Source organism: Artemia franciscana, chromosome 2, assembly GCF_032884065.1.
Source record: "Artemia franciscana chromosome 2, ASM3288406v1, whole genome shotgun sequence".
Taxonomy (NCBI): domain Eukaryota; kingdom Metazoa; phylum Arthropoda; class Branchiopoda; order Anostraca; family Artemiidae; genus Artemia; species Artemia franciscana.
In genome coordinates, this window is record NC_088864.1 from 44,459,190 (window position 1) to 44,486,794 (window position 27,605).

The 27,605-nt window shown below is 35.4% G+C and overlaps 1 protein-coding gene across 1 annotated transcript; it reads right to left on the reverse strand.

The window, feature by feature from the left end:
• Window positions 1-25: 25 nt before the first annotated feature.
• Window positions 26-27,355, reverse strand: LOC136042459 (arrestin homolog). The gene is made up of 8 exons (XM_065727422.1): window positions 27,205-27,355; window positions 23,954-24,075; window positions 18,460-18,591; window positions 9,353-9,553; window positions 6,460-6,648; window positions 3,581-3,769; window positions 2,009-2,171; window positions 26-243 (listed from the first exon to the last, which is right to left on the reverse strand). The coding sequence occupies exons 1-8, from the start codon at window positions 27,245-27,247 to the stop codon at window positions 98-100; spliced, it is 1,185 nt and encodes a 394-aa protein (XP_065583494.1). The 5' UTR covers window positions 27,248-27,355; the 3' UTR covers window positions 26-97.
• Window positions 27,356-27,605: the final 250 nt, after the last annotated feature.

Below are 27,605 nucleotides of genomic sequence, written 5' to 3' on the forward strand. Positions count from 1 at the left end.
TACTGTATTCAAGCTAAAACTAAAATATATATAATCTGCTATATTTCAAAATAGATAAGGATCAAAAATTTAATAAGAGACCGAATGGAGCATCTTTCTATTCGGGCTCGTTCATTCTAAGCCTGGCGAAATCTTCGAAAATGATGTTTTCATCTTCATCTTTGGCATAGCTGTTGTTGTCGTAGCGACTTATCACTTTGTTATCAGGGGCTCCTTTTCCTCTTCCGTACTTGTCTGAGGTACCTGCAAAATTTATCGAGGGTTCAAATCTTATGCTTTCAGTGGTTCTTAGAAATACTCTATTATGCTTTTAGTGGTTTTTACACATTCTATTTCTCTAGAATGTATCCTTTAGAATATATTTAGAATTCTGCTTTCGGTTTGTTTTTACAGACTCTAATTCCTTAGAATTTATCTTAGGGGTAATAACTCGACTTAATTCTTCTCTCAACTTGGTATCAGCATCGAGAGAGCAGACACCATCCTTCTCCAGTAAACCCGGTCTTGAGCTGCCGCGGGTGCATCTTTAGGTCTTATTCTTGCTTTGCTTTGGAAATAATATAGAATATCGTTTTCTTTATATCTTTTCATATCTTTTTGGGCGACCACGCGCTTTCCAATCAGCGGACCTGAATTTCTAATCACAGAGGGTTGGTGGTAAGGAAGGGGAAAAGCTAAAAAGAAGTTTGGCACAAAAAAGAAACACGCGAATCTAGGAATTCGTTATTGTTATTTAGGAATATGTTTTGTTATTTGTTATGTTTTCACAAAACAGTTGTCGTTTCCATACCACAAAAAGATTATCTTTTATGATGACACTTAACGGCAAGCTTGAAGCCAGTTGGCAAGCTTGAACTCCTCAATAGTGTTCATAGTGTCAAACGCTTAATACAAAAAAGGTAAGGCTTCGACCTCCTCGATGTGCCTCTGTTACAGACTACTCAAGTCATTGCAGTATAATTAGAGCAATTCTCTCCCTTGGCCTTACCCTTTTAATTTCATCTATATCATATATGCCAATACCGTCCACATTTCCCAGTTCTTACTTTGTTGTGAAACTTTTATTTTTCATATCAAAAATTTATCTTAAAATTAGGGAAATTTAAGTCTGATTAGTCTAATTAGACGAAATTTCTTTTATAAAAACTATTTTGTACTTTATATTTTCTACATGACATTTCGTCAGTTTTAACCCCAAAATACACAATAATCCTCATTTTTTTTGCCCTACATTAGCGATGTATTATTTGGCATTAAAAATTTTCTACAAATTTTAGCTTATTCCCAGTTGAAATTTAACCTTGAAAAAATATTTCAAGCTGAATCTTGAAACTTCCTAAACTTAAATATCGAACAAAATTATTTTTGATCTTATTTTTCCAGACGCAAAATGATTCTTCGGAGTTATAATGATATAAGTACATTAAGGCTTTAAAGGATAATAGAAGGATACCAAAATAGAATGCTAAAAAAAAAACTTGAAAAAATGTTTTCAGCCCCTAATTCTCCAAGAATTAAAAAATTCTTATCTGCTTACTCGAAAAATTGAATTATTTGAAGACTAATCTCCGATTGGCATTATGATACCATTTTGTAGATAAGATGAAAACTAGGAACAGCAACTTTCCTATCTATTTGATGAAACTATTTTATTATCATGCTAATTTTCCGCTTTCGTAGTAGAGTAGGGATGTTAAAATCAAGAGAACACAAATAAAGTATAGTCAATGCAGTGTGGCCTTCAAAAGGCATTTGACCTTGTTAACATAAATATACTAGATGAGAAACATATCAATGTATTCAATATTCACATTTTACTTGTGAAATTGGTTGCCTCCTTCTCATGAAATACATCAAAGCAGTCAAATATTTGAATCATTATTTCAATCCTTTCCCTATCCACAATGGAGTACCCCAAGGTTCATAGGTCCCCTTCTTTTTTTCAATTATGTTCAACAGACTCGCTAAATTAGTAAATTGTGTTATTATGTCAGAAGTATTCCTTTACCTGGCATCGGGTGCATGAGCTTCATAGGAACATCAGCAACAAGTTCACCAGATATGGCACCCAAGTTCAGCTGTACTCGTACTGTATAGGTTATAATGAATCCAGTTGCGTCGTTGGAGCCTCGTTCACTAAGGGTCGATGAAGCCAAGTTAACATCTTCATCCTAAAAAATTAAAAATAACATGAGATGCCCTATCTCATAGGGAGCATGAAAAAAAAATGAAATTTCTACATTTTTCTTAAATAAGAGCTAGAAACCTCTATAGTGGAGTTCTCTGATATTCTGAAACTGATGGTGTAATTGTCAATAAGATCACTTGACTTTTTGGGATGCTTCCCCACTTATTCGAAAATCAGAAAAAGTTTCTCAGGCACACAGCTTTTGATTGGTAACACCAATCTTACTGAGTTTTCGGAATCAGCATTAAAAGCCAATTCTTTTAATGTATCAATTGTTATTTGAAATTCGGTTACTATTGGGCCATGTTCTTACTTACAGTTTGTTACCATGAACTGTTTAAATTGAACAGACACTAGTCAGCTCTAAGATCTTTGCACTTTGACAATATGGGGGGGGGGGGTAAATTTTCTATCACATTAAATTCTTTCAATGAAAATACCCAAAAAGAGGTATTTTCAACGAGGATGTCCCCACCCCACCCAAAAAGGTGTTAGTCAAAATTCAGGGTAGACAAAAAGTTTTAGAGGCATATGCCGTCTACCCTGAAAAAAAAAGGTTGTGTCATCTCCTATAAGGTAAACAATTGTTTTCGAGACGAACTTTCTATGATAATACAAAGACATTAGCAGAGCCAGATAAACAAAAGTTCTAGAGATTAGCTGACATATAAATTCTTGATAGTCTTTGGAACTCTTATTACCCAAGTGCCCAAACTTTTCTTCAATTTATTAAGAATTTTTTTCTGGATGGAATTGTTTAACGCTGCTATTTAATTGGTTTTATGTTTTGCGGGCTCATTTGTATATTTCAAACCTAATTAGAAGTCCACTAATATCAACCAGTAACTTTTTGTGTATCTATGCTTCGTATGAAAAGACGTGATTTCTGAAGCACTATGGGGCCAATACTCACAATATGATATCGAATTTTCCCGAGATTATACTCAAGACTGCCTTGATAGAGGCAGTCTTAATCGAGGTAATCGGTTTAATCAAAAATACGATTTTGGAAGCACTACGGGGCCAACTCATAATATGATATAAACTTTTTCCAAGATTACATTCAAGATTACCTCAAAAATTTCTATTGACAAGCAACAAATTTTAATGGCACACTTTTAATTCTAAATTGAAAGCTTTATTATGAACATTTTTTTTACTTCACCAGTCTCTGGGTGCCGAAATATTTGAAGATTGAATGTCTCTGGTTCTAAAATATTTAAATCGGAAGAGGAAAAGCTATATATATTATATAAAAGAGTTTTAGTCCCCATTATTTAGTAACAAATTATTAAAATATGAACGCTCTTCAAGGTTTTCCTGTTTAAGCTGATAAAATTTGAATTGGTGCTTTTATCATATGAATTTTTGAGACGAATAAAAGTACCTTACCCTCATGTATCCGTCCAGAGCAATTCCTTGTTTTTCTTTAACGGAAGTAGCAACAGGCGTCACCATAAAAGTCTTAGTCAAGGAGGAGCCAGGGGTGATAGGACAGCCTTCTCGAGATTCCAGATGGGACACACGTTTGGAAAAATGGGAATTTACTATTGTGATTTCAACATTTTGAAGAATAGATACCTGTAATCAGAGGTAAAATGCTGAGAGGGGTAGAAGTGTTTAAAAGTCTAAATACAATCATCTAAGCTAAAATAAAAATTCTAGTCATTGTCATAATATAAAATTAGCAATTTTTTACTGATGGCTTGGTAATACAGCAAAATTGAGGATGTAATAATTCAGTGTCGAACATTCAAGTTAATATCTCAATACAGATTGGCCATTTTATTTTAGAGGAGGCTCGGTAACATAGCCAAACTAAAAATCTAAGTATTAATTCTAATATTAAACAAATTGAATGCAGCGGAATAATTTCTACTTCTGCTAATTTCACTGTCGTTTATTTTTTTCCAGTTACTTTTTAAATATAAATCTTTTCACCAAGAAGGTGGAATATGCAAGAAGATTAGTTCATATTACTGTTTAATTTACAGTAAAAAAATTATACGTATATGCCCGTGAAATTTAACCATCCATTATGTCGGTAAGGAATTCTAAGTCTCTAGTTAGACAAGTTATTTATTTATCAGCTTTCTAAGTTGTTGCACCAACAAGTTGGAATATCTAGTTTCGAAGTCTGTTTGAGAGATAGATTACTTGATTTGCATGACACTTTACTGCATAAAGATGGTATGCCTTCATCAAGATAATGTGTCACATATTCATTTCCGTCTTCTTTGTCAACAACTCTGTTACAAAAAATAATAAAAATAAAATGGAACAAAATATCCACCCCGGAGAGTATCATCTTGTTTAGATAAGATATTTAGATACTTGTATGATATCCTCCCTACCTTATATTCTTCATCTAATTAGAACCTTGGATTTTCCCTAACATTGGCGTTTCGGGATCAAAATATGATGAATATATAATATTTTATTAACAAAATTTGGGAAATTCTAAAATTATGCAATACCCATGTTTCTAATAAGATGAAGAATATTAGGTAGGGGATATATAATACAAGTACCGATATTCATTTCGAAAACTTACTATTATATGCCATGCAAGCAAAAAGAATCGTAAAAAAACTGGCAAAAAAGCCAAAACAACAATAACAGAATGAAAAGTCATTTCCTTAGTCAAAATTTCATAAGTATACTGTCAGATTAAATTAGAAAGGTAAAAAAACTGATAAACCTAAAAAGAACTGGATAGTAAACACAACTGAAAAAATAAAGGGAAACTTACAGAAAAGGGGGAGGGGGGGGGGCAAAACAAGTGAATAAAATACAAAACACTGGGAACACCAGTACAAAATAATAAAAAAGGGAACCTAGTCTCACAACCCTGTCAATGCTCATCTATTGTGCGTTCTTGAGGTTAAGTATTGAAGAGTATGGTACCAAGGACCCCACGTTGAAATTACTCATTTAGGTATAGGGTCTAAAAATGCATTAACCAATATGATTCAGATATGAGAGTACTAAAAGTTTGGATAGTTCTTGAGTGGCAAGCAGCCATGCATTTAATTTTACGGCGTGTGTTTACATCGAAAGAAGGCAACACTTTAAGACGATTTTTCGCTATATACCTTAAAGATAATTAGGATAAAAAAATGGCAATAAAAAGTGTTTAATGCTTTCTAGCATTATTAGCATTTCAATAAGCTCGAAATAAAAAACGAATCAGAATTAGAAAATAAGAAAACTTTTAAAAGCACAGCAGAAACAGGTAAGAACCATGTTAAGAAGCTATCTGAAATCCACGATTAATTCCGAGCTTAAAATTCTGCTTCTCTTTCAGATTCATTAAATGCTCGTGCTATTCCTTACGGCACCAGAGCTCAGCCTATGAGCCCCTCTGATAGTGGCGTAATTTCTTGAAAATCCTGGAAGAGGGGGGGGGGCAAATTTGGAGCCAATTTCCCCAAATCAAGTGTTAATGACAGCAGAAACTGAAAAATAAGCGATAGAGTACCATAAAGAAAAAAAATATACTTAAGAAAACTGATCGTTTCTCCGGATGCTTATATAAAAAAAAATTGTGCGACTTTACTATATTGTTTAATAACTTGTCAATTTCCCGGTATAGCTCTGCTGCGTTTGTAAACCTCCTTCAGGCCTTCCTGCACCCCACAGTTTCAGAAATAGTAAGTCCACATTTCGACAGAGATTACATTTAGATTTCGTCCACTGGTTCTACTGCCTCAAAGATATGAGTTATTTAGGACTATTTTAATTTAAGATGTTATAGTAACTTCAACTAATTAATGTACTGAAGTATTTCAAAACAATATACAAATATGGATCTGATTAGTATTCGAAACATCAGAAACAATACTATGTCTGGAAACATTATTGATGAGAGAATAAAAGCTCAAGTTTTTCACAGTTATTAACTGTCGAAGAAAAAATGAGATTTCTTTGAAAGATCTATTATAAGAACTTTCTGGAGATCAGGCAGGGTCGTATCCCAGAGTTTTATTCGATGGGGGGTGGGTAAAAAACGCATAAATAATGTGTTTTTGTGTATTTTTACTACAATTTTTTTCAGACAAATATTCTTTTCATGGGGGGGGGGGGGGGGGTTCAAACTTCCACTAAATACGATGTTGAGATCAGGCAACCTATATATAAATATTTAAAGAATTACAAACTCTTAAGTCCTCCGTGCTATTTAAGATAAGCTAATTTAGAACAAAAACCTCTGAATGGTTCATCCCCCTTGCCCTTTCTTGGGACCTCTAAACACAGGCCTCTGAACATACCTGTATATTTTTTACCGTCTTCTTTGAATTGTTAGTGACCAGGATGTTCACACCAACGGGCTCATTGTGGTAATATAGTTCTTTGTCTAAAGTTACTTCCATATTGAGTTTGCCAGATGAAAATGTGAAGCCCTTGCTAACAAGAGTGCTTGGCTGTTTTTGACTACGCAATGATGGGGCATATTGGACCTAAAAGTAGAAAAATAAACTTGAAAGCTACAGATGTTTTCAATGACTATTCTACATGGCCAGATGCACAAAAAATATAAGGTCAGAAGATATGAAATGAGCAGAGGAGCGGAATATTGACCTTAATTCCTGCATTTCCCGTAATGCATTAAGTTAAATTGCGGTTATACTGATTTTAAAGACTTAATTTATTCAATGTTATGTAGTTTATTATGGTTTAGCTAATTTTTAAGCCCGTAAAACATAAATATTTAAGTTGTGGGACATGCTCAGTTTCAATTTTGCAGAGCATTGTTCAATGAAGATCAATGTCTTCACATCCCCACTTTTTTACAACCCTACTAAGCATGCGATGCAATTTGTTGTCAGAAAAATAAACTTGCCCAAAGAGGGATAGAGACAGAGTTGGTTAAAAATGAGTTATTTTTTAACTTCAAACTATGTCATCAGTGCACTTCGATTTAAGATCCCTGTCGACACAACACACATTTATACGTTTTATACGTAGTCAGGTGTAAGGGTTAGAATTACCAATAGTTTATTGACGTCAATAATTTATTGAAGTTTATGTCGATTTGACGGCATGACCAAGTATTTTGACGGCTTCTGTCGAAAGATTTAAAACCAAAAACACGAAATTTTGATTTGTTGCATCTACTAGAATATATTTCTCAATCCCATATAAAAAAAAGAACTTAAAGTTTTCCTGAATATGTTGTGACATAAAAAACTTGACAGACAGACATTAAAACTAGATAAAATATGTCTACAACATCGCACAAATATAACACCAGCTCTCTAATTTGCCCATTTTTGCTGTCGATAGGTGCGTTAAGTCGTTGAAAATCTTCGATAACGGCTCAAAAAAAGAAATCATTGCAATCACCGTCGAAAAGCAGAATCGGATATCGGAGACCTTTTTTATTTGCTCTTTCCATCTAAGTATTTGGTTACTTGTTCATGACAAGAGTCAAAAGTTAATAGAAAAGCCATAGGAAATATATTAATTTTGAAGCACTTTTGCAAGATCCGTCAAAAAGCCCATCGTTTAACTTAATCAAATTAAACGAAGCCTCTGAAGACTTTGAATCCTTGTATGCGAAGTGTTTCGGAACCCATTTATCTAAGGGCTATTTGTATTTCCGCTTTTGTATTGATTAAATTACAAAATCCTCGAGAAAATTTATGTTAAAGATACATTTTTCATAGCTCTACGGAAGGGTGTTTTTTAGGTTTCCAATCTCTCTCCCTCTCTGAATTTATTTACTTATTAACATAGGGTTATTAAACCGTTGACTCGTCACTTACTTTGAAGTGTTTCCATAAACTATGACAGGAGTATAGTTGTCAGATGTATGCTGAATATAATTTACCATCAAACTGGAGATGACACCTGTGCAGCTTGGGCTTAGAGTTTGGAGGGGGGATATAGGAAATATGCCGACAAAATAGTCTACTCTGTCGATACATGTGGACACATAACCTAAATTAAACTAAACATAGAAGCTGAATTCCAATGTGTTGGCGCGTAGCGTCGACACCATGGAATTTTGGGGGATTCCCCCCTTAGCTACATCCCTACCTTGAAAGGCTGCTGTGCTAGTAAAATAGGACCTCCATGAATCATTATAAAGCCCAAATTAGCGATGAGAAGGAATTATGAAGTCCATTTGTCCATTTTTTTTCTGCTTAGAGAGCTTTAAGATTTTGTTGGACAGTTTGTGGCACTCCTTTGTTTTCTTTTTCTTATAGATTAACCAAATATGCTATTAGAATTTGATCTGGATTCTAAGCAAGATCTTGTTGGCACTGCCCCTAGATTATGCAAAACAACATTTTTGGGTATTTTCACAGATTAAATGCAACTCCCCTCCCCACCCCCCGTAGAACCAGAAAATATCTTTGTACATCTTCATTTAAAAAAAGGAAGAAGATTTTCGCCCCTCGCCTATTAGTTCAGTGAATTGGCACACCCTGCACTCTAAGCTGCAAACAACTAAATTCTCAAATTAAGATGGCTTGGAGTTATGCCAAATTGTTATGCCGATGTTATGCCAATTTGATAGACATCATTCGATTGCTATAGTAATATAGAAAATTTTGGGAAATCCACGGAAAGGCCTATTCTTAAAATAAATCCCTAATTTCTTATTTCAGCAAGGGTCTTATAAACACATCAACGTAAATGCACGATATATAAAAAAGAAAAGGTAAAGGATGCGGCACTAGACCCTTAAGATCCGAACCGGCGGTGCTGATCTCCGTCTCATGATATACAAACAAAAAAAGGAACTATAGACACACGCATAAAATTGCAACATAAAGAAATATTGGTAAGCACAAAGGTGGTAAACGCTACCAAACAGGCAGGGGGAATTACATTCTCCCAAAGCATGAAACATGGAAGGAGCGGTAGCCTGGTGATGTTAATCAAGATGGAGCAAAAAGAAAATACTTGAATTATACCTTTGTGATACAGAAAAAAGGAACTGAATATCATTTGCAGTTTCACAGGCACAAAACGTGGTTTTATGCCTGTAGAAAATTCAAGCTACATTTTTTTCACAATTTTGTTCCTTGTATTAGGAAAATAAGCTGATGTTTTTTCTGAAAATTGAACTAATTTGCTATAATTTTTAAAGGCTCATACAACGTTACCAGTAAGTTTGGTTTTTACAATAGTTATGAAAAGACAGATGTTAACCTTGCGAATCGCTAGCGAAACACTGGATCTCTTATGTCCTCTGTCATCTTGATTTTCACCAACAAACGCACGCAGGTCATATTCAATTCCCATTGGTTGATCGTTGCTGTTTTCCTGAAGAACAACTGATGTTGGTGCTGTAGTAGGAAGTTGGAAAGTGAATGCATGCGCATCAGAACCAAGTTTTTTCAGAAGTTTTTCCTAAAAATTGGTAGCTTTAATAAATATAGAAATAACGATGATTAAGTGAGTTATGTATTGATGTGGACCAGGTCTAATTTTGTCAGTCCTCAAATTATCAGTGCTTCAAAAACAAAACCAGAGTATTTTTCACCATTTTCATAAAGTATATTTCTGACTTCTGCGTTAATTTTGATATCACTGTATTTGGGGTAGTGTTTTGAAAATGCCCTACTTTACTAATAAGCCACAATGAAACAGAGGTATGTAAGTTATATTAAAGTAGATGGCAAAATCGGTATTGAAGTTAGTCAAGTCTATTTTTAGTCAGTTTTCAGAACACTTGTGCCTCAAAAGAGCATAAACCTTTTCATAATTTATGTACTGAAAGTTTATAGAGGTTCAGATTCCTACAGTAAGCAAGATAATAAACAAGTTTCTGTAGTGCTTAGAAAGCATCTGATTATTACCTCAATGAAATAATTTTTTTTTATTTGATTGGATTTATTATTCACAGCTGTTCTAAAAAATCTCATATATATCTTAGTAAATTAATGTTGGGCTATTTACTCTTCTTGAAAAATTGTGCTTTAGAGTAAGTAATTCAATGCTAGTCACTTCTTTTCAAGAGAACAAGCTTCAAAAATATTTTTTGGAGTGATAGTTTCTCTCAGTGAAAGATCTGAAGTCAATCTGCCCAACCGTGGAAACTGGAAAAAGAACAGGACTTTAGGACTGCAAAATTCAAAAAGAAAAATATCCAACAAATGTTTACCTGGATAAAAAATAAAGTGTCATGGAAGACAAGAATTAATGAATATTTATACAGACAAAACAAAGAAGTCAAACTCAAAAGCACTGAACAAATAAAAACAATAAAAGAAATTAAAGTATTGGCTTAAATTAAAACGAACCCTGGAGGGGGCAAACTCATTTTTACACAAACAGCAGAAAGTGAGATGAGCTAGCGAAATGCAACAAAGGGTAAAATTAAGCCAAATTGACTGGTAATCAATTTATAGTGTACGAGTGACAAGGCAAATATCATAAAAATTGATACAGTCATAATCACAAATTGTTCACGCTAGAAAGTGTTAAATAGGGCGAACGAACAGCTGGGGGCAAAATTAGATCTGGGGCAAAGCCATTCCTAGGGTTGGTGGTGCCCATAGACAAACCAGTTACGATGTCCCCCTCCTGACTCAAATATAAGCAAAAAAGGCCGAATCAAAGTGAAAAATTTTACCAAAGTGGGCGATCAATCCCATCCCTCCCCATGGCGCCCTCCCTCCTTGAAGGCTCTGGTATGGAGACAACAAAACAGAGTTTGGAGAAGGCATCCACCTCTCTGGCCTATAGAAATTTACACCAAGATTTAGAGAAAAAGAAATATATAAAAATAATAAATCTAACTATATAATTAAGTTGTCGCTGTCCAAACCACAGCTTAGATTTACAATGCAGTTATGAAAACACCTATCTTGCCCGTGAGAAGCTATTGGTACAGAGCTCTGAACTTGGCGCCTCCTCGATCGTACTACAGCACCATGGGTGGGAACGCAATTCCCGTCTATTATTGGTATCTAAGCTGTAAATTGCTCCGACATTTAGATTCAGACTGCCAGTTTCCTGTCTCCAGCCGCTAGGATCGCTACGGCGCAATGTGTACCAAAAATAAATCGAGTTTTCATAACTGTATTGCTTTATAAGCTGTGGTCCAAACCACGACGTAACTAGGTTCAAGTTGCGAAGCGAAGAAAACGAACTTGTTAATCCTGCTGTTACATAGTCTATTTTGTTGTACTCATTACGGCCTTGAATTGTTATTCCCCTTACTCACACTCACAACTGGCCTTCATAATTACCTATACTAACCTGAATTCACATATGATCCACCTAAGAGATTTTATGTTAGTGAATACTGTCTTTTCATTTGGTTCATTTATTGGTTTATCTGTTTTTGGGAGGGGGTTTATTTTTTAAAGTAAATATGTTTATTTTGGCTTTCATTCTAGTTAACTGTTTATTTTTGAAGTATCAACATAAACTACCAGCGAAGTATCAAGCTTATTGTATTTCTATTTGATGTAAAATCCGAAAAAAGGGTGTCTTTTTGTTTAACCTCACAAACAAATTGCGCTAGACCTTTATCCCAACAGTAGCTTCCTTAAAATGTACAAAGTAGCCGTGAAAGTTAAAATGATGTTCAGCTAAGAGCAAAATCAAAAGTTTCAGAATCTTTTCTAAAAGTTTTTCCGATTTGATTTAGTGCTCTATAATCAGTCCCTGAAACTGTTGATGGTTGCGGTCAGCGTGAAATTTTTATAAAGGAACAAGAAAACAAGAAGCCGGTGAAGTTGAAAAGATGTTCAGCCAGAGCAAAATCAATAATTTTCAAGAGCTTTTATAATTTGGAAGTTTTTCGATTTAATTTAGGTGTTCTATGAGCAGTCTCTCGAACTGTTGATGGTTCTGGTCAGTGTGAAATTTACTTAAAGCGACAAGGGAACAAGGAACCAGTGAAATTAGAAATATGTTCAACCAGAGCAAAATCGAAACTTCCAAGAGCTTTTATTATTTGATGGTTGCGCTCAATGTGAAATCAACCAGTTCGTGGTAACGTACTTTTAAGTAAGGAGAGACGCGGCTCAATAGTAACCGAAACTTTAAAAAAATGTAATTTTAATATCAATAGATATGTCAAAGGAATTGGCTTATTATGCTGATTCCAAATATATAAGATAGATTCATTAAGTTTAGTGACACAAAAATCTATGAGACGGAGGAAATCTTCCTGATTTCAGAAAAGGGGAGGAAACATTCCCTAAAAGTTGAGGGAATCTGAATGAAAATCTCACCATCCTATTGTAGAAGTTTTAAGCTCACATATGCAAAAATGGGAAATTTTTTTTTTTGGCCAGAAGAAAGATCACGGATGCTTATTTATTTGTTCTTTATTTTAATTTTGTTTTTTTTGTTTTCCCCTGGGGTGGTTACATCGAAACAATAGTCATAGAATATCGGAAAAGGGCTCATTCAAACAGAAACTAAAAGTTCTAATGCCCTTTTATAGTGACCAAAAAGATTGGAGGGCAACTAGCCCCTCTTCCATTCCCCTTTTTTGCTCAAGGTCGTCCGATAAAAATTTAAGATAGCCCTTTTGTTCACCATTGTTGAAAAAATCCAGACAATTATGCCTTTAGGGTAATACGACCCCCGACAGCCTCTGGGGAAAGGCCTGTAAGTCTTGAAATTTGCTGATTTTTTACATATAGTATTTTTTTATTGGGAAGTATACAGACATTTTATTTGGGAGGGGGGCTGTATTTTTGCTGGGAGGATTTTTCACGGGGATAATTTTCCGTGGGGAGAGAAGTTCCCAGGGTTGAGCTTATCAAGGGAAATTTCATACTGGGAGAATCCGCTAGAATTCCTTTACGAAATTCTTTGTATTTGTCTTACTTTCTCTTTGCCAGGTCAATTTTACATGTGGATATGTTAAGAGGAATTGTCTGGGAGAAATTTTTACTGAGTTGCAATTGTCTAGAGTATCTTTCTATAGTGGGGTTCCGTGGGGAAAATTCTGTATGGGGATATTTCACGGGATAATTTCTCCAGAGGGAATTTTCTGCGGGAGCAACTTTTTACCAGCGGAGGGGGATTATTTAGGGGAAGAATCTTTCAAGGAGGGGGCGGGAATTTATGGCATGATCTTAGAAAAAAGCAGACATCAAAATTTTTTCAAATGAAAGTGTGGTAAAATTTTTCAACCGGAACCGTCTGCAAAAAAAAAAAAAAAAAAAATTCGGGGTGGATTTTCAGCCAGAATAGAAATGTCCAGGGGGAGTTTCCCTGGTAGGGTGGGGGGTATTTTACTGGGAAGAACTTTCCATGGATGTATTTTCGACGAATTGGAGGGATTTTCCAGGGAGAGGAGCCAGGTTTCCCGGTATTATTTAAAAACGATAAGAAATTAAAAGTTTTTCTTTCAACTGAAAGGAAGCAGCAGCATCAAAGCTTAAAACGAACAGAAATTATTAGGTACATGAGGGCGGTTGTCTCATCCTTAGCATCTCGCTCTGTACGCTGAAGTTTTTTTTAGAACTTTAAAAAAAGATTATTATTCTAATTAAACGGCCTTTGCGTTTCAGAAGTCATTCTTAAGGAATCGGGACACAAAGTCAAACTATAGCGTAAAGAGCGAGGTGTTGATGATGGGTCAACCGCCTTCATATACGTAATGATTTCTGTTTGTTTTAAGTTTTGATGTTGCTCCCTACTTTCAGTTAAAAACCTGTTTTTTTTAATTCACTTAAAAGAACAAGGAGCCAGTGAAGTAAAAAAGATGTTCAGCCAAAGCAAAATCAAAACTTAAATGAGCTTTTATAATTTAAAAGCTTTTCTATTTAATTTAGGTACTCTGTAAGTAGTCCCTGATATTTTTATGGTTGCTTTTGATGCAAGATTTTCTTCAAGGAGCTTGGTAAAATGGGGTCAGCGAAGTTAAAAAGATATTCAGCCAGAACAAAATCAAAAGCTCAACGAACTTTATCAAATTCGAGAAGTTTACATTTTGGTTCTCAATAAATGGTTTCTGAAATCGATGATGGTTACAGCCGATATAAAATCTTCCAGAAGAACAAGAAGCACTATGTATGACACTTCCCAAGTTTCTACAATTCCCCCCAGAAACTATAGAAACTGGAAGCACCAGAAACTGAGAACAGAGGAATTGTCGACGCTTTAGCAAACTATTAGCCACTAACAGAGCACCCCAGTTCATAAGACCTTGGAAAATGCAAAGAAGCCTAATTTTAATCGGTAAAAGTTTGCGATTCAATATCAGGTCAAATTGTTTTGAGTTGAACGTAAAGTAGATCCTAACTATAATTACATAAAAAAACTAGTTTTTTAACTGAAAGTAAGGAGCGACATTAAAACTTAAAACGAACAGAAATTACTCCGTATATGAAATGGATTGTCCCCTCCGCAATCCCTCGCTCTTTACGCTAAAGCTTTTAATTGTTTTAAAAAGCAGAATTGTGGCAAAGAGTCACACTTAAGTAGAATTAGTAGAGAGTCAAACAAAGAGTCAAACTAGTAGCTTAAAATTTTGGTACTGTTTGAAAACTAACATATAAAATAAGTTAAATGATAGTACCTCTCTGTATAAAATGAAATATAGCAGCCATCGATACTTTCTCATGACTGTATATTTTTGATTCTAGGGTGGAGGGGAGTGTGCAAGTAATATATCGAGGGAGATTTGTCCCCTCTTTTTTCTATCCATACTACTAACCTCTAACGTAACAGTTCTAACAAAATAATGATTTCATTGGTACCCTGTATACACAGAGTCACTATTATGTTATCTGAATTATCTTATTAGTTGTCCTTAACAACGAATTTCTTTCTTCTCTACTTATGCCTTGGTCGAAGGACTTCGCTTGTCCGTTACAACCTCTTCTTCCTGTTGGCGAACGGGCCTCCAAAAATGTTTTCATCACGAGGTTCCAATTCCAGAATTTGTATGAGGATATATCCTTCTTTGTCATCTTCTCCTCCCTTCTGTTTGGTTTGTGGGAAGTGCGAGCACTTGAGCTGCCTGTCCCCAGCAGCCGGCTGGTACCAATATGACTCTTCCTACTCACTCTCATTCTCTTCTGCACAGTAGATCTACATTAATATTAATGTAGATCTGGTAAAATTTAATTTTACCACAAAGGTAGTCAGATTCTTATTATAAAATGATTCTTTATTTGCAATTTTTTTTATTTTGGGCGGTCGATTTATATACTCTCACTATTAATGATTATATTTAGCTATGGTGTTTCTTGTAGTCAAGAGTAAGCATGGGCACTGTTCTGTTTTTTGGAAGAAACAGAAAAAAAAAATAAAAAGGCCTGAATGAAACAAAACAGGTCATTGAAAAAAAAAAAAACAGAAGACCTGCTTCTATTCTGTTTTTTTTTTTTTGTAAAAACAGAAAAATTCTGTTTTCGTTCAAAAAACAGCTGTTTAAACAGCTGTCTTTACAACGCTTAAAGCTTAAAGAAAGAAAACTCTAAGTGATAAGTTTTGGTTTATTATCAAAAAGATAATAATAGCATCATTTGTTCAAGTCTTTAAGCTTGTCACTTAAAAACATACACGTTTCTAGCGTTTTGGACATTGCCCAGGCATACTGCTTTCGCGTGAAAAATTCAGCGACCAAAAATACCGGTTCGTTCGACACACTAGTAGTGGGACGCTAAGATACCTTAGAGCAATCCGGAAAGATTTAATTCGTTTTGAGTCCAGAAAATAAATGGGTCTAATCTGAAAAAATTAGCTTCATTTTCAATAATTATTGTAATTCATTAACTTCTCGTCAGGGTTGCCACTTGCCACGGGTAGTACTTTTCTCTAAAAGTAACACTTTCGTTACTTTTTCCTGTTATTTTTTCCAAAAATGCGCTATTAGGTTTATACAGCATCTCCTCGAATTTCCCAGAAATGCATACTAGTTATTAGACAATTCGATAATAACATAATTGTCGTCATCAATTTATGAAGTCAGCTCAAAATCATTATGCTTAAGCAGAGCCTATAGTTGTTTTGGGAGGGGCCAGTCTCCCCCATTCAGACCATCATTTGCCCCTTCCCCCATTCTGATGTTTGGAAACCATCTTAAACAAAAATATGAAAGAAGAAAAATGCACGGTAAAAAGACGCTTCTTACTGCCAATTCTAAAGATTTTTGTTGCCTCGCGGCTTAAAACAGTCTTTTAAGATTAGGTATGTTCTAGCAAATGTATGTGAGAAACAAATCAAAAGAAAAAGCATACTTTGAGGGTCGTTCGCATATTTTGACGGCGCTTCTTGCCTGAAAATGTTGTTCTAGGCCATCTACTGAATTCATTCATTGATTCAGTTCATTCATTTGGCAAATAAGTAAACACTGAATTTCAAAGGAACTTTGGTTTTTTGCTCCATAATAGTCTATTTTATTTAAGTATTCTCTTTTCTTGGATAAGTTTTCAAAAGTATGAAAATATAAAGACAAATTGCACTTTTTGATAGTTAATTTCAAAATTTCGGGTGCTTTGCGGCAGAAAATACGTTCTCCAACCCATACACTTGCTCTGCTCTAGATTAAATAAATAAAGAATAAGTCTTTTCAGCTGAAGGTAAGGAGTAACATTAAAACTAAAAACGAACAGGAATTATTCTGTATATGAAGGGGTTAACCCCTCCTCAATACCTTGTTTTTCACGCTTAAGTTCTTAGCACTTATAAAAATGTTCCTATGTAATTAAACAGCCCTTGTGTTTCAGAAGCCACTCTTAAAAAGTTGGGAGAAACAGACAAACTTAGCGTAAAGAGCAATGTAGTGAAGAGGGGGAAACCCCTTCACATACGGAATAATTTCTGTTCATATTGACTTTTAATATTAATCCTTACATTTGGTTGAAAAATAACTCGTTTTTTAGTTAGTTTTCGATCGTTTTTAAAATAAATCCGGTAAACCTGGCTCACCCTCCATAAGAAATTCACTCCCTTCACGAGAAATTCCTCCGTGGAAAATTTCCTCCCACATACAATACACCCTCCTAAAATTCCTTCCAGATAATTCCATCCTATCTGAAATCCCCCCTCCGCAAAATTTCTCGCAGAAGGTTCAGCTTGAAAATTTCTCCTAAGCATACTTTCATTTTAAAAAAAAACTTAAGTTCTAATCGTTTTTTCAATTACTCCAGAAATCCCCATTCCCAAGTAAACTATTTCCTGGAAACCCAAAAACGCTGAAAATTCCCCCCAGAGCATCTCCACATGCAAAATTGCTTAGGCAAAGAGAAAGTAATACAAATAAAAACAATTTTGCATAGAAATCAAATCTCCACAGCATAAAATTTCCCTGGAAGTTTCATCCCTGGAAATTTGACTCCGCATGGAAAATTATCCCCATGGAACTCAAACGAAGCACAAAATCCCCCACTGAAAAATTTATGTATGCTTCGCAATGACAAATACTATACGTAAACAGTGGCTAAATTTATCATGATTTTGGGGAAAAATTGACGGGTGGCTAGTTGCCCTCCAATCTTTTTGGACGCTGGAACATTTGATTTTTCCTTCAATTGATTCTGAAGAAAATGATGTTCCAGAACCAGTGGTTTGATATGATCACCCTTGGAAAAAAAAAATCAAAACAGAAAAACAAATGAACACGGGCCTCTTAGCCTTCTTCCGAAAAAAAAAAATGCAAAATTCTATATTTTTGCCGACAGGAGCTTGAAACTTCTGCATTAGGGTTCTCTGATATGCTGAACCTGAAGATGTGATTTTTATGAAGATTCTTCGACTTTTTGGGGATTTTTCCCTTTTCAAAAATCGGGCAAATTTTCTCAGGCTCGTAGCCTTTTATGGGTGACACTAAGCTTAAGGAATCTTATACGTTTTAGTTATAAGTTATAATTTTGATATTATTAACACTTCAAACTTTTGTTTTAAGAATACAAGTGGGCATGCTTTTCATTATTTTTGCCTGTTTTTGTGGTCAATTACCAAATGAAAAGCTGAGCCCTCCCCCCTCACCTCCAGAAACCCTGGATCTACCAATATTTCAAAAACGCTTCTTTTCAATTTCAAATTACAAATCAAAATACTATTTTATAAGTCTGAAATTTGCGAATATTTCATTCTCGTCACACTAAAATAAAATCAGGAACAGAAGAAAACAGAAACAGGACAGAAATAAAAAAGAAACAGGACAAAAAGGCTATTATAAAAACAGAAACGGAACAGAACAGGGAAATCAAAAACAGGTCATCTGTTTTGTTCTGTTTCTGTTTTTTAAACATGTACTTTGAAAACAGAACAGAAACAGAAAACAGAAACAGTGTCCATGCTTAGTCAAGAGCCTTATGTGAGCTTTTCAATCATACCTGCAGGGGCGATAAGTTACTTTTAGTCTTCGAGTCTGGCGCTATTTGTTCTGAAATAAGCACCATTTCCTTACAAAACTGAAGGCCCATAACTTCGTCTCTTTCGCGACCATATCGAATACTTGTGATGACCTAAAAGCGTAAAAGGAATCAAAATTTAATATCACAATATTTACATAAAAAGAAGTTTAGTACACTTGAAACAACGCGTAAGGTGTTTCTTCTTTGTGCAATTTTCTCAAAAATTTTCAAATTTAACAAGTTGCACGGGAGCAGTAGCCATACTGAGCTGAAAAAAATTAGTTTTTCTTTTTTTTAGAAAGAAAGGGTGCATTCATCAACAATAAACATAAAAAAATCTGAAGCAAAGCTTGTTTATGTAAATAATAATCCCACTAGGCCTATATATAAATCAACTTATGAAAAGTGACGACAATTAACCACCAAAAACAAAATAAGAGGCGACAAAAAATCAAATAAACAACCATTTGTTACCTCTCATCATCAATCCATCAAACCATAAGTAAACAATTTGATAAACTTAATAAATAGAGAAACCAGAGAACCCGTCAACCATCATTCTAGTAAACCCTAAAACAATGGTCTTTCAGGAAACTTCGGAACTTACTCGGGTTAGCTTCCTGTACAATATTATGTGACAAAGTATTCCAGGCACTAGGACAAACATAGCGCGCAGGAAACTTTGATCGTATAGTAATTGCTCTAGGATTCCTATACTGACTTGAACTCCTTGTATTATGCTCTTGAACACTTCAAACCGGTAAAAAAGACCTCTGAAGCACTTTGGCAACAAATTATTTTGGTACTAACATAAATGGAGCATTATAAAATTTCACTAAACCAAAAATGGGCAATATCTCAATATCAAGCTCAACATGGCAGAACCTCAGTGAAGAAGGTTTATCTACACTCATCAACACTCTAACCACTTTATTTTGTAGCAATCTCAATGGATGAAGATGAACTGCGAACGTAGAAGACCATGCAGTGATACAGAATGCATTAGCTGTAGTAGTACTAGCTGTGTATGCACAAGAGAGAAATGAAGTCTCCTTATCCGGGATAATATGCTTAAGTTTTCTTATCATTCCGATGCTAGGAGCGATTTTGGCAGAAATGTGACGACATGATTCATAAAATTGAGGCACTCGTCCAGTACAACTCCAAGAAACTTCACTGACTTGGTAGGTAAGATGATGTTTCCACTTAACTGAATCTGCTCAATCCAAGGAAAATAATTACGACTTCTACCATATATCAACAGGGAGCTTTTCTTGTGGTTCAACTTTAGTTTATTCAGTCTCATCCATTTTTTAATGTATAGCACACCACTTTTCAAAAGATTTGGCAGCTCCTTTTCTGTCTTAGCAGCCACAATATAATGGGTATCATCTGCAAAGCTTCGTAAAATAGCCTTAACCTTAGATACTTCACTAGTTAACAGACCACAACTTACCAGGTACTGATCCAAATCGTTTATACAAAAAAAGCAATAGAGGGCCCAGAACTGATCATTGAAGAATGACGCATGTTATAATTTTGTTACTTGATTTAAAATCTCCTATTTTTACGTACTGGGTCCGTTTATTCAGAAAAGAACTTAATAACTGTAAAAAATTGAAATGGAACATACAAGTCTGAGAGATATACTCGAAATATAAACAGAAAAGTAAAGAGGAGGAGGCATCTCCTCCTCCAAAAAGGATTGAGCCCTCCAAAGAAGCGGAGTGGGCCTTTGCTTTTTCAGAGGATGGCCTTCCAAAAAGAGCTAACACAAATTTAGTATGTATTATGCTTTAATCAAGAGTCTCTGTTTTATTTCATTAATATAAAAATTTCCAATTTTTCCTGCGCTCAACACAAGGGTTTATTTTGTATAGACTTTAAACAAATTTTTAGTGCAACCTACCTTCTGAGAAAACGGAACATAATATTTCCCAATCAATGCGTCGCACAAGCAACAATGAAACAGAGTTTTTGTTTTTTGCTCCGAAAATTCTTCAGAGAACTACTAACCAAAGACGGCTATACGTTGCTCGTGTCTGTAAAATTAAAAATCAGACAAGGGAATGGATTTCCAGGATGATTTTAACAACAGGTCTTTTTCAAATGGAAGTGGGCTAAGAATTTTTTTTTACCCGGAGTCGTCTGCAAGAAACTTTCCAGGGGGAATTTTCAGCTAGAATGGTATTGTCTGGGGGAATTTTCCTGGGGGGTATTGCACAAGGGGAAAAATTTCCATAGGGGGGAAGGAATTTTTCATGGAGGGGGTCCAGATTCCCTGGCATTATTAGAAACGATCAGAAATTAAATAAAAAAGTTTTTTCAATTGAAAGTAAAGAGCGACATCAAAACTTAAAACGAAAAGAAATTATTACGTATATGAGTGTGGTTGCCCCCTCCTCAATATCACACTCTTTACGCTAAAGTTTGAATTTTGTCTCAATTCTTAAAAAAGAACTCCTTAAAAACAAGGGCCGTTTAATTAGAATAATAAGCATTTTAAAAATTTCTCAAGACACTTTTTCACTAAGCTTAGTATTACCCACCGAAGGCCTGAGAAAATTTGCCAGATTTTGAAAAATGGGGGTCAATGCCCCCCAAAAGGCCTTAATGAAAACCACACTATCAGATTCAGGGTATCAGAAAACCCTTCTGTAGAGGTTCCAACCTCCTACCTGCAAAATTTTCATCAGAAAAAAGATCACGGATAAAAGTTCTAGTGCCCTTTTAAGTGACTAAAAAGATTGGAGGACAGCTAGCCCCTCCACACCCTGTTCCCCCAAAATCTTCCGATCATAATTTTGAGATAGCCATTTTGTTCAACATAGTTGAAAGCTCCAAAAACTATGCCTTTGGAGATAACATGATCCCAACAGCCCCTGAAGGAGGGTCCTTAAATTATATAACTTGCCCATTATTTACGCATAGTATTTGTTGTTGGGAAGTTTGGATAAATTTTCAGAGTGAGGGAGGGGTGGTGATCTTTTTGATGGGGGTATTTTTCATCGGAGAGGAAGTTTCCGGGGGATGAACTTTTCAGGGAAATTTTACGCTGGGGAATAAGCCAGAATTCCTATACGGAATTCTTTTCATTTGCATTACTTTCTCTTTGCCAAATCAATACGTGTGGAGATGTTAAGGGTAATTCTCTGGGGTATATTTTCACAGATCTTTCTGGGGGGAGCATTTTTTCGTGGAGGTGGAGCCAGATTTCTCGGTATTATTTGAAAAAACTTCAAAATTAAATAAAAAAACAAGTTTTTTCAACCGAAATTAAGGAGAAATATTAAAATTTAAAACGTACAGAAATTATTACGTATATGAAGGAGGTTACCCCCTCCTCAACGCCTTACTGTTTACGCTAATGCTTGATTTTTTTTTCATTTCTTTTATAACAGCTCCTGAAACACAAGAGCCGTTTAATTAGAACATTAAGACTATTTTTTTAAAGTACTAAAAAACTTTAGTGTGAAGAGTGAGGTGTTGAGGAGAGGGGAGCCCCTTTATATATCGGAGAGACCTGTAAGTTTTGAAATCGGCAAATATTGTTTACACATAGTGTTTGTATTTGAAGTGTAGTGTCGAGAGATCACCGGTTCAAACGTTTTGGTCCCTGATTTTAGTCAGGAAAAGGTGAAGAGCTATGACATTGAATTTTAACATAAAGTAAATAAAAATTTTACCAAACTGTTATAAAAAGTGTTTTATCAAACAGCTATATGTATTTTGTATTATTTGAAAAACGATCAGAAATTAAATAAAAAATTAAGTTTTTTAACTGAAAGTAAGGAATGAAAGTAACTGAAATGAACAAAAATTATTCCGTATATGAAAGGGGCTGTCCCCTTCTCAACACCTCGCTCTTTACGCTGAAGTTCGACTCTTTTAATGAAGACACATAAAACAAAACAGCATTCAGCAAACGTATCTAAGACAAGCGAGGGGGAAGGGCGTAGTAGCGACTTGGCTGATTTTTCAAATCTTTTAAAGCCTAGGGGGGAGTGTGTACCCACCAGTGGTCAACCGCAAATATTATGCAGCAGCGCTACATTATTGAGCATGTTTTAAAGGCCAGGGCGTTAATCCAAGGTGAAGAAACTCATTTAACAGTCATAATATTTTGGAGTATTTTCAAATTTTAAGACAAAACTACCATTTTCAAAGAAATAAAAATTATAAACATCGACTATTACGGAAGGGTCATAGGAGAAAACCCAAAATTTTATGATAAAATGCAGGCAATTTAGTCGATTAAATCTTAAACTATAGCTAAGCCTTGAACGGTCGACAAATTTCTGGAAGAAGGGGTGGAGGAAGCAATAGTTTCTTGCGTCTACTTAGATGGAGAGAAAAAAGATGACTTCACAACAGCAAATACTCAACAACCCGAAGGATGTCCGTATGACAATGGTTTTGTATTGAGGGAGTTGCATTTCGAAAGCTCGCTTCGAAACTCTAAATCTGACTTTTGAAACTCAAATTGCAAGGATAGATTGAAAATTCTATGGATACAAAATTAACTACTCCCTTTAACACCTGAATACACTTTTTTTGTTTGCCACCAGAATAAAGTAGCTCTTGAATCGAAAAGGCTCCATAGATTCTGGCCTTGTTTGACATCTTAGTGACATCTCTGCTAACCGGGGTTGTCAAGTTAGTAGCTCTGAATTGATTTTTATTTAGAAATTAATTTGCGAAAAAGGAAAGGAAAATATTAAATTAAACGTTCCCTAAACTGATTAAAGACTGTTGTATTAGTTAACTGTGACGTCCGAATCAGTGGTACTTTTCATTTAGAATTTAGTAGCACTATGGTGCTAGTGCTAGTCCATTGAGCATTGGAGTGATCCAATGCTCAATTAAATTCTTATCTCAGATCGAGCGTGAGACGAATCAGATTTAAACCGACATAAAGTTCCGACGGTAGGAAGTAAAAATACACCCAAAAAAGAAAACAGTCCATCCTATACAAAACCTTTTTGATCTTTGCCTTTTTGTTTGATCATCAATGGTTAACATCAAAGTGATTGTACTGAGCTCAATATCTCAAGATCGAGGAACGAGGGCTCCCCTCTGTGTTGGATGAATTTCACTTTTATGGAGTTTTGACTTGTATTTACGCGAATCTCGTTAACAAAAAAGCGGTCGAATTTTAGCCTACAAATGTTTCAAGTAAGAAAAATAAAAGGTAATTAAAATTTTAGGCAACCCCTTAACCCTTCCAAAATCTTGGATAATACGCTGTACGTGGAAAAGTGTTTCTTCAGGCTTCAAGCCCTATAACGGACTCGCATCTTCTAAACCCTCTGAATAAAAATCATGTATTTTCTAAAGCCTGTTACAGCATTGGATTTCGTTAGTTTGTTCCTATAGGATCATAGTTTTCAGTATATGCTGTCTATTTTGTTGTTAATTTGGAATTGTTAAATTTTTTCTTCAAACCACAAAAGTCTTCCACTCAATTACGTACCTGTCCAAAGACTTTCCGATTTTTCAGATATTCTCCATCCACGACGACGACACCTTCTATAGGATCAACGGAGTCTTGATGATCGACGAAGTCTCTTTTACCAAGATACACTGTCAATTTCCCTTAAATAAAAAAACAAAGAGAAATCACTCGACGAGAAAACCAAACAAAGATTCTAAACCAACTGACCTTAGGTTCAAGCAGGCCCGTGAAAAAATTTTTCCAGAGCTACACCATCGTCACACCTGACGATAGAAAAGCCAAGATTTATGAATAATAAGATGTGTTTTCCCTTGATTTTAATGTCACGCTTGTACTTGGTCATATTAACGTAACAAGGAAAGGGTTTCTCAACTAGTACTGTGTCTGGTATGTTTCGCCGCATTCAACTTACAGATAGGAAAACTGTTGTTCCTAGCATCCATCTTTTGTGATTGCAGAAAATTATTCTTCGATCCTTTATTTTAATTAGTCAATCATAAATTTAAGATTTGGAAGACGAGCTCGATAAATTGCGAACGGATTGAGGGAAGATGTAATGATTGGCTATTTTGATTTTTCTCAAATGTGACTATAATATAACCCTACCATTTGGCTTGCTGTACCGAAATTGTCTCCTTCATGGGGTTAAGACATGAATGTTCACATCAACGAAAGAAAAGATACAAAAAATTTCTGCTGCCATGTGCTCTATATATTTAGTTGGGAGGGACTTACAGTTTTATTTAAGTTTCAGAAAAAAGTTTATAGGCCCTGTATTCGGAGGAACTAATATCTTTTCTATTTCTCCTCCAATTGGGTTCTCCAAGCCCAAGGACTTAAGGATGTGAGTTACGAGCCGGGCAGATGAACAACTTTTTGGCCTTTTCGGGTGTGAATGTTTGATGTTCCGTGCCCCAAACTTTTTCATTTTCTAAATTAGGTTCTCCTTGGCCTAAGGACTTGTGCCTGTAATCTTTGAACTGGCAAAGGACAAAAATAAGTCTGTGGCCTTTGTGTTAATTTTTTGTTCTTACCCTTACTTGAGTTACTTTCTGTTTGCTTTGAGCTAGGTTTGGTCATTGTAATTTTTGTTCATTTTAGAATTCCTCTATTTGAATTCATCCATAGTAGTATCTGTTATCATTATGTTTGACATGGTTGTCCATTTGTTTTAAGCTCAAATCATTAAATGACTTTATTTCTATGCTCGTTTTAGCTTTTAATATGATTCTTTACTATTCCTGAAAAACATACTTTTTTGAAAACAAAAAGAAAAAATCCCAAGGAGTCAAAGGAAAAATCCAAAAAAGCCTTGAAAAAAACTTAAGATATTAATATTAAAAAAATGATTCAAAACGGAATACGAACACGGATGGCAATGCCTTCTATTCGTACATTTTAACGATCGATGCTGCACGAGGCTAGGGTAAGCTTCTCAATTTCTTAATCTGTGACTCCCAATTTCGATTATAGGGAAAATTTCCATTCACCAAATATGATTTTTCAATAAATTCTACAGCAGGTCATAACATGGACGATGTTGTGTGAAAGCGTAATTGTAGGAGCGTAAGAAAGAGATAAAGAGGCCCCTCGCAAATAATCAGGGTTAGGGTATTAGCGAAGTCCATTCCATGCATTTTTTTTTCTCCAGCCACTTGGTATAGTATGAGCCGTCGTAAGAACCCCAAAGGAGAATCTTTCAACTAAAATTGCAAGTTCTAGTTTCTATTTGAGGATCAAAAGTGATTAGAGGGCAACTCGCCGCTTCCCAGACCCCCCCTTTTTTTTACCAAGAGGCACCCATAGCTTTCTGAAAGATCGGATCAACGCTTCCAGATAGCTGTTTTACTCAGAATAACCAATATGTTGAATAAATATGCCTCCGGGAAAGACATAATCCACACATCCCCATCGAGAAGGGCCCAATATCATGCTAATTACCCGCTATTCACCGATTGGTTTATAGTGAAATACAAAGGTGGGAATGTTTGATCTTGGCCGTCTGATTAGCCAGAAACTTCGAAGGATCGTTCCCTGAGCCTAATGCACCATATATTTGAGCGTGTATGCAGGAAGGAGGACTTGCAGAGTTCCTAAATTGGAAAAATCGTATATGTCCAATAAAGTTCACAGCTTGTAGCCGTAAGTCCCTGTGCCAAGGGCAAGTTAACGTACGAAAACACATAATTTCAGACACCAGCCCAAAGAATAGGGCCCAAAACGGCTGATTTATTTTCTTGAAATTTACACCCGTAAGTTCCTGGGCCAATGAGATCCTCATAAAAAAAACAACAAAAACAAGTTTAGGTTTGAGGCAAGGACTTCTCAGAAGAGAACCCAAAAATGAGCAAAAATTTCGTTCGATTGGATTGAAACTTATGTCAGAAAGTCCTTGGAGTAAAAGGAATCCTATTACACAGAAAAAAGTTTGGTAGCGCGGGCTCCCGAAGAACAGCCTGAAAAAGGGCGAGAAACTTTTTTCCAAACAACTTGAAACCCATGCCTTTAAGTTCCTGGACCAGGGGATTTTAATAAATAAAAACAAGGTCGAGGGCATGTGCATCCCCCCAAAAAAAACAATCGGGGCCAATAGCTAAGGTAAAACACTATTTACTAGGTTTGGAATGAATTAAGAAAATATTGGTTCAATTGAAATGGACCCGAGACTTTTTTGTTAATGGTTTGAAGCTTACAAACGGAAGTCACTGAGCATAAGGAACTCTAAAGTACCAAATAAATATTTTGGACCCCCCCCCCCCAAAAAAAAAGAAGAAAATGAGGCCAAAAATAGACCAGAAAACGTCACTTTCCGATCAGCTTGAAACTTAAAGAGATCGTTCGACTAAGCAAAAAGAACCTCAAATTTTGAAGGAGGGGTGATATTAAGGGGCCCAAGAATGGGTCAAAACCTTATGGACTCTGATCGGTTTAAAAATCTCACTGTAAGCCATTAGGAAAAAGGGATTCTAGGCCTGACCTCCCAGAACTGGACCTATATGTTTCTTATCGACTAAAAGTTGGAGGAGGGGGAAAACAAATATTTTGTCTTTGAATACGGATTTAGGAATGTCATTATTATTTCGGTTCATTTAAGTGATCACTTATAAACGTGTCAATGGACATCAATTCGATGTGGTATCCTAAAATTAAAAATGGCGAAGAATTTAGCGAAGTGGCCAAAAAACGGCGAAACTGGCTTTAAGCAGTTGCCAAAGTCCATGAGCTTCCTCGGAACCAAAGTCGCCACTGATAAATAGAAGCAAACTTACCATTGGGAGAAGTTTTCTTGAAAACTTTAACTGTAGCCACCATAGTGAACGATAAATAAAAACACTTGAAACTGAGTTAAACAACAATCGGCAAACTATCGTTCGTAAGTCGATAACTGAACACTGCGCTCCGTGACTCCATTAAAAGATGACTTATATTTTCGGTGGCCTTTAATCCAATTAGAAAGCATATATTGAAAGAAGACATTCTGCTTTAATTAGTAAAAACCTTTCCTTTAGGGAATTATGTAGTTGTGCAGCTTCGTGTTAAGAAAAGTAGTTTTTAGAAGAGCTTTTTTTTACCAATAGCAATTTAAAGACTATTCAAAATTAGACATGACCAAGTCAATTTTCGACAACTTCAAAGAACCAAAACACCCTAAAAGAGCTCAAACTGAAGG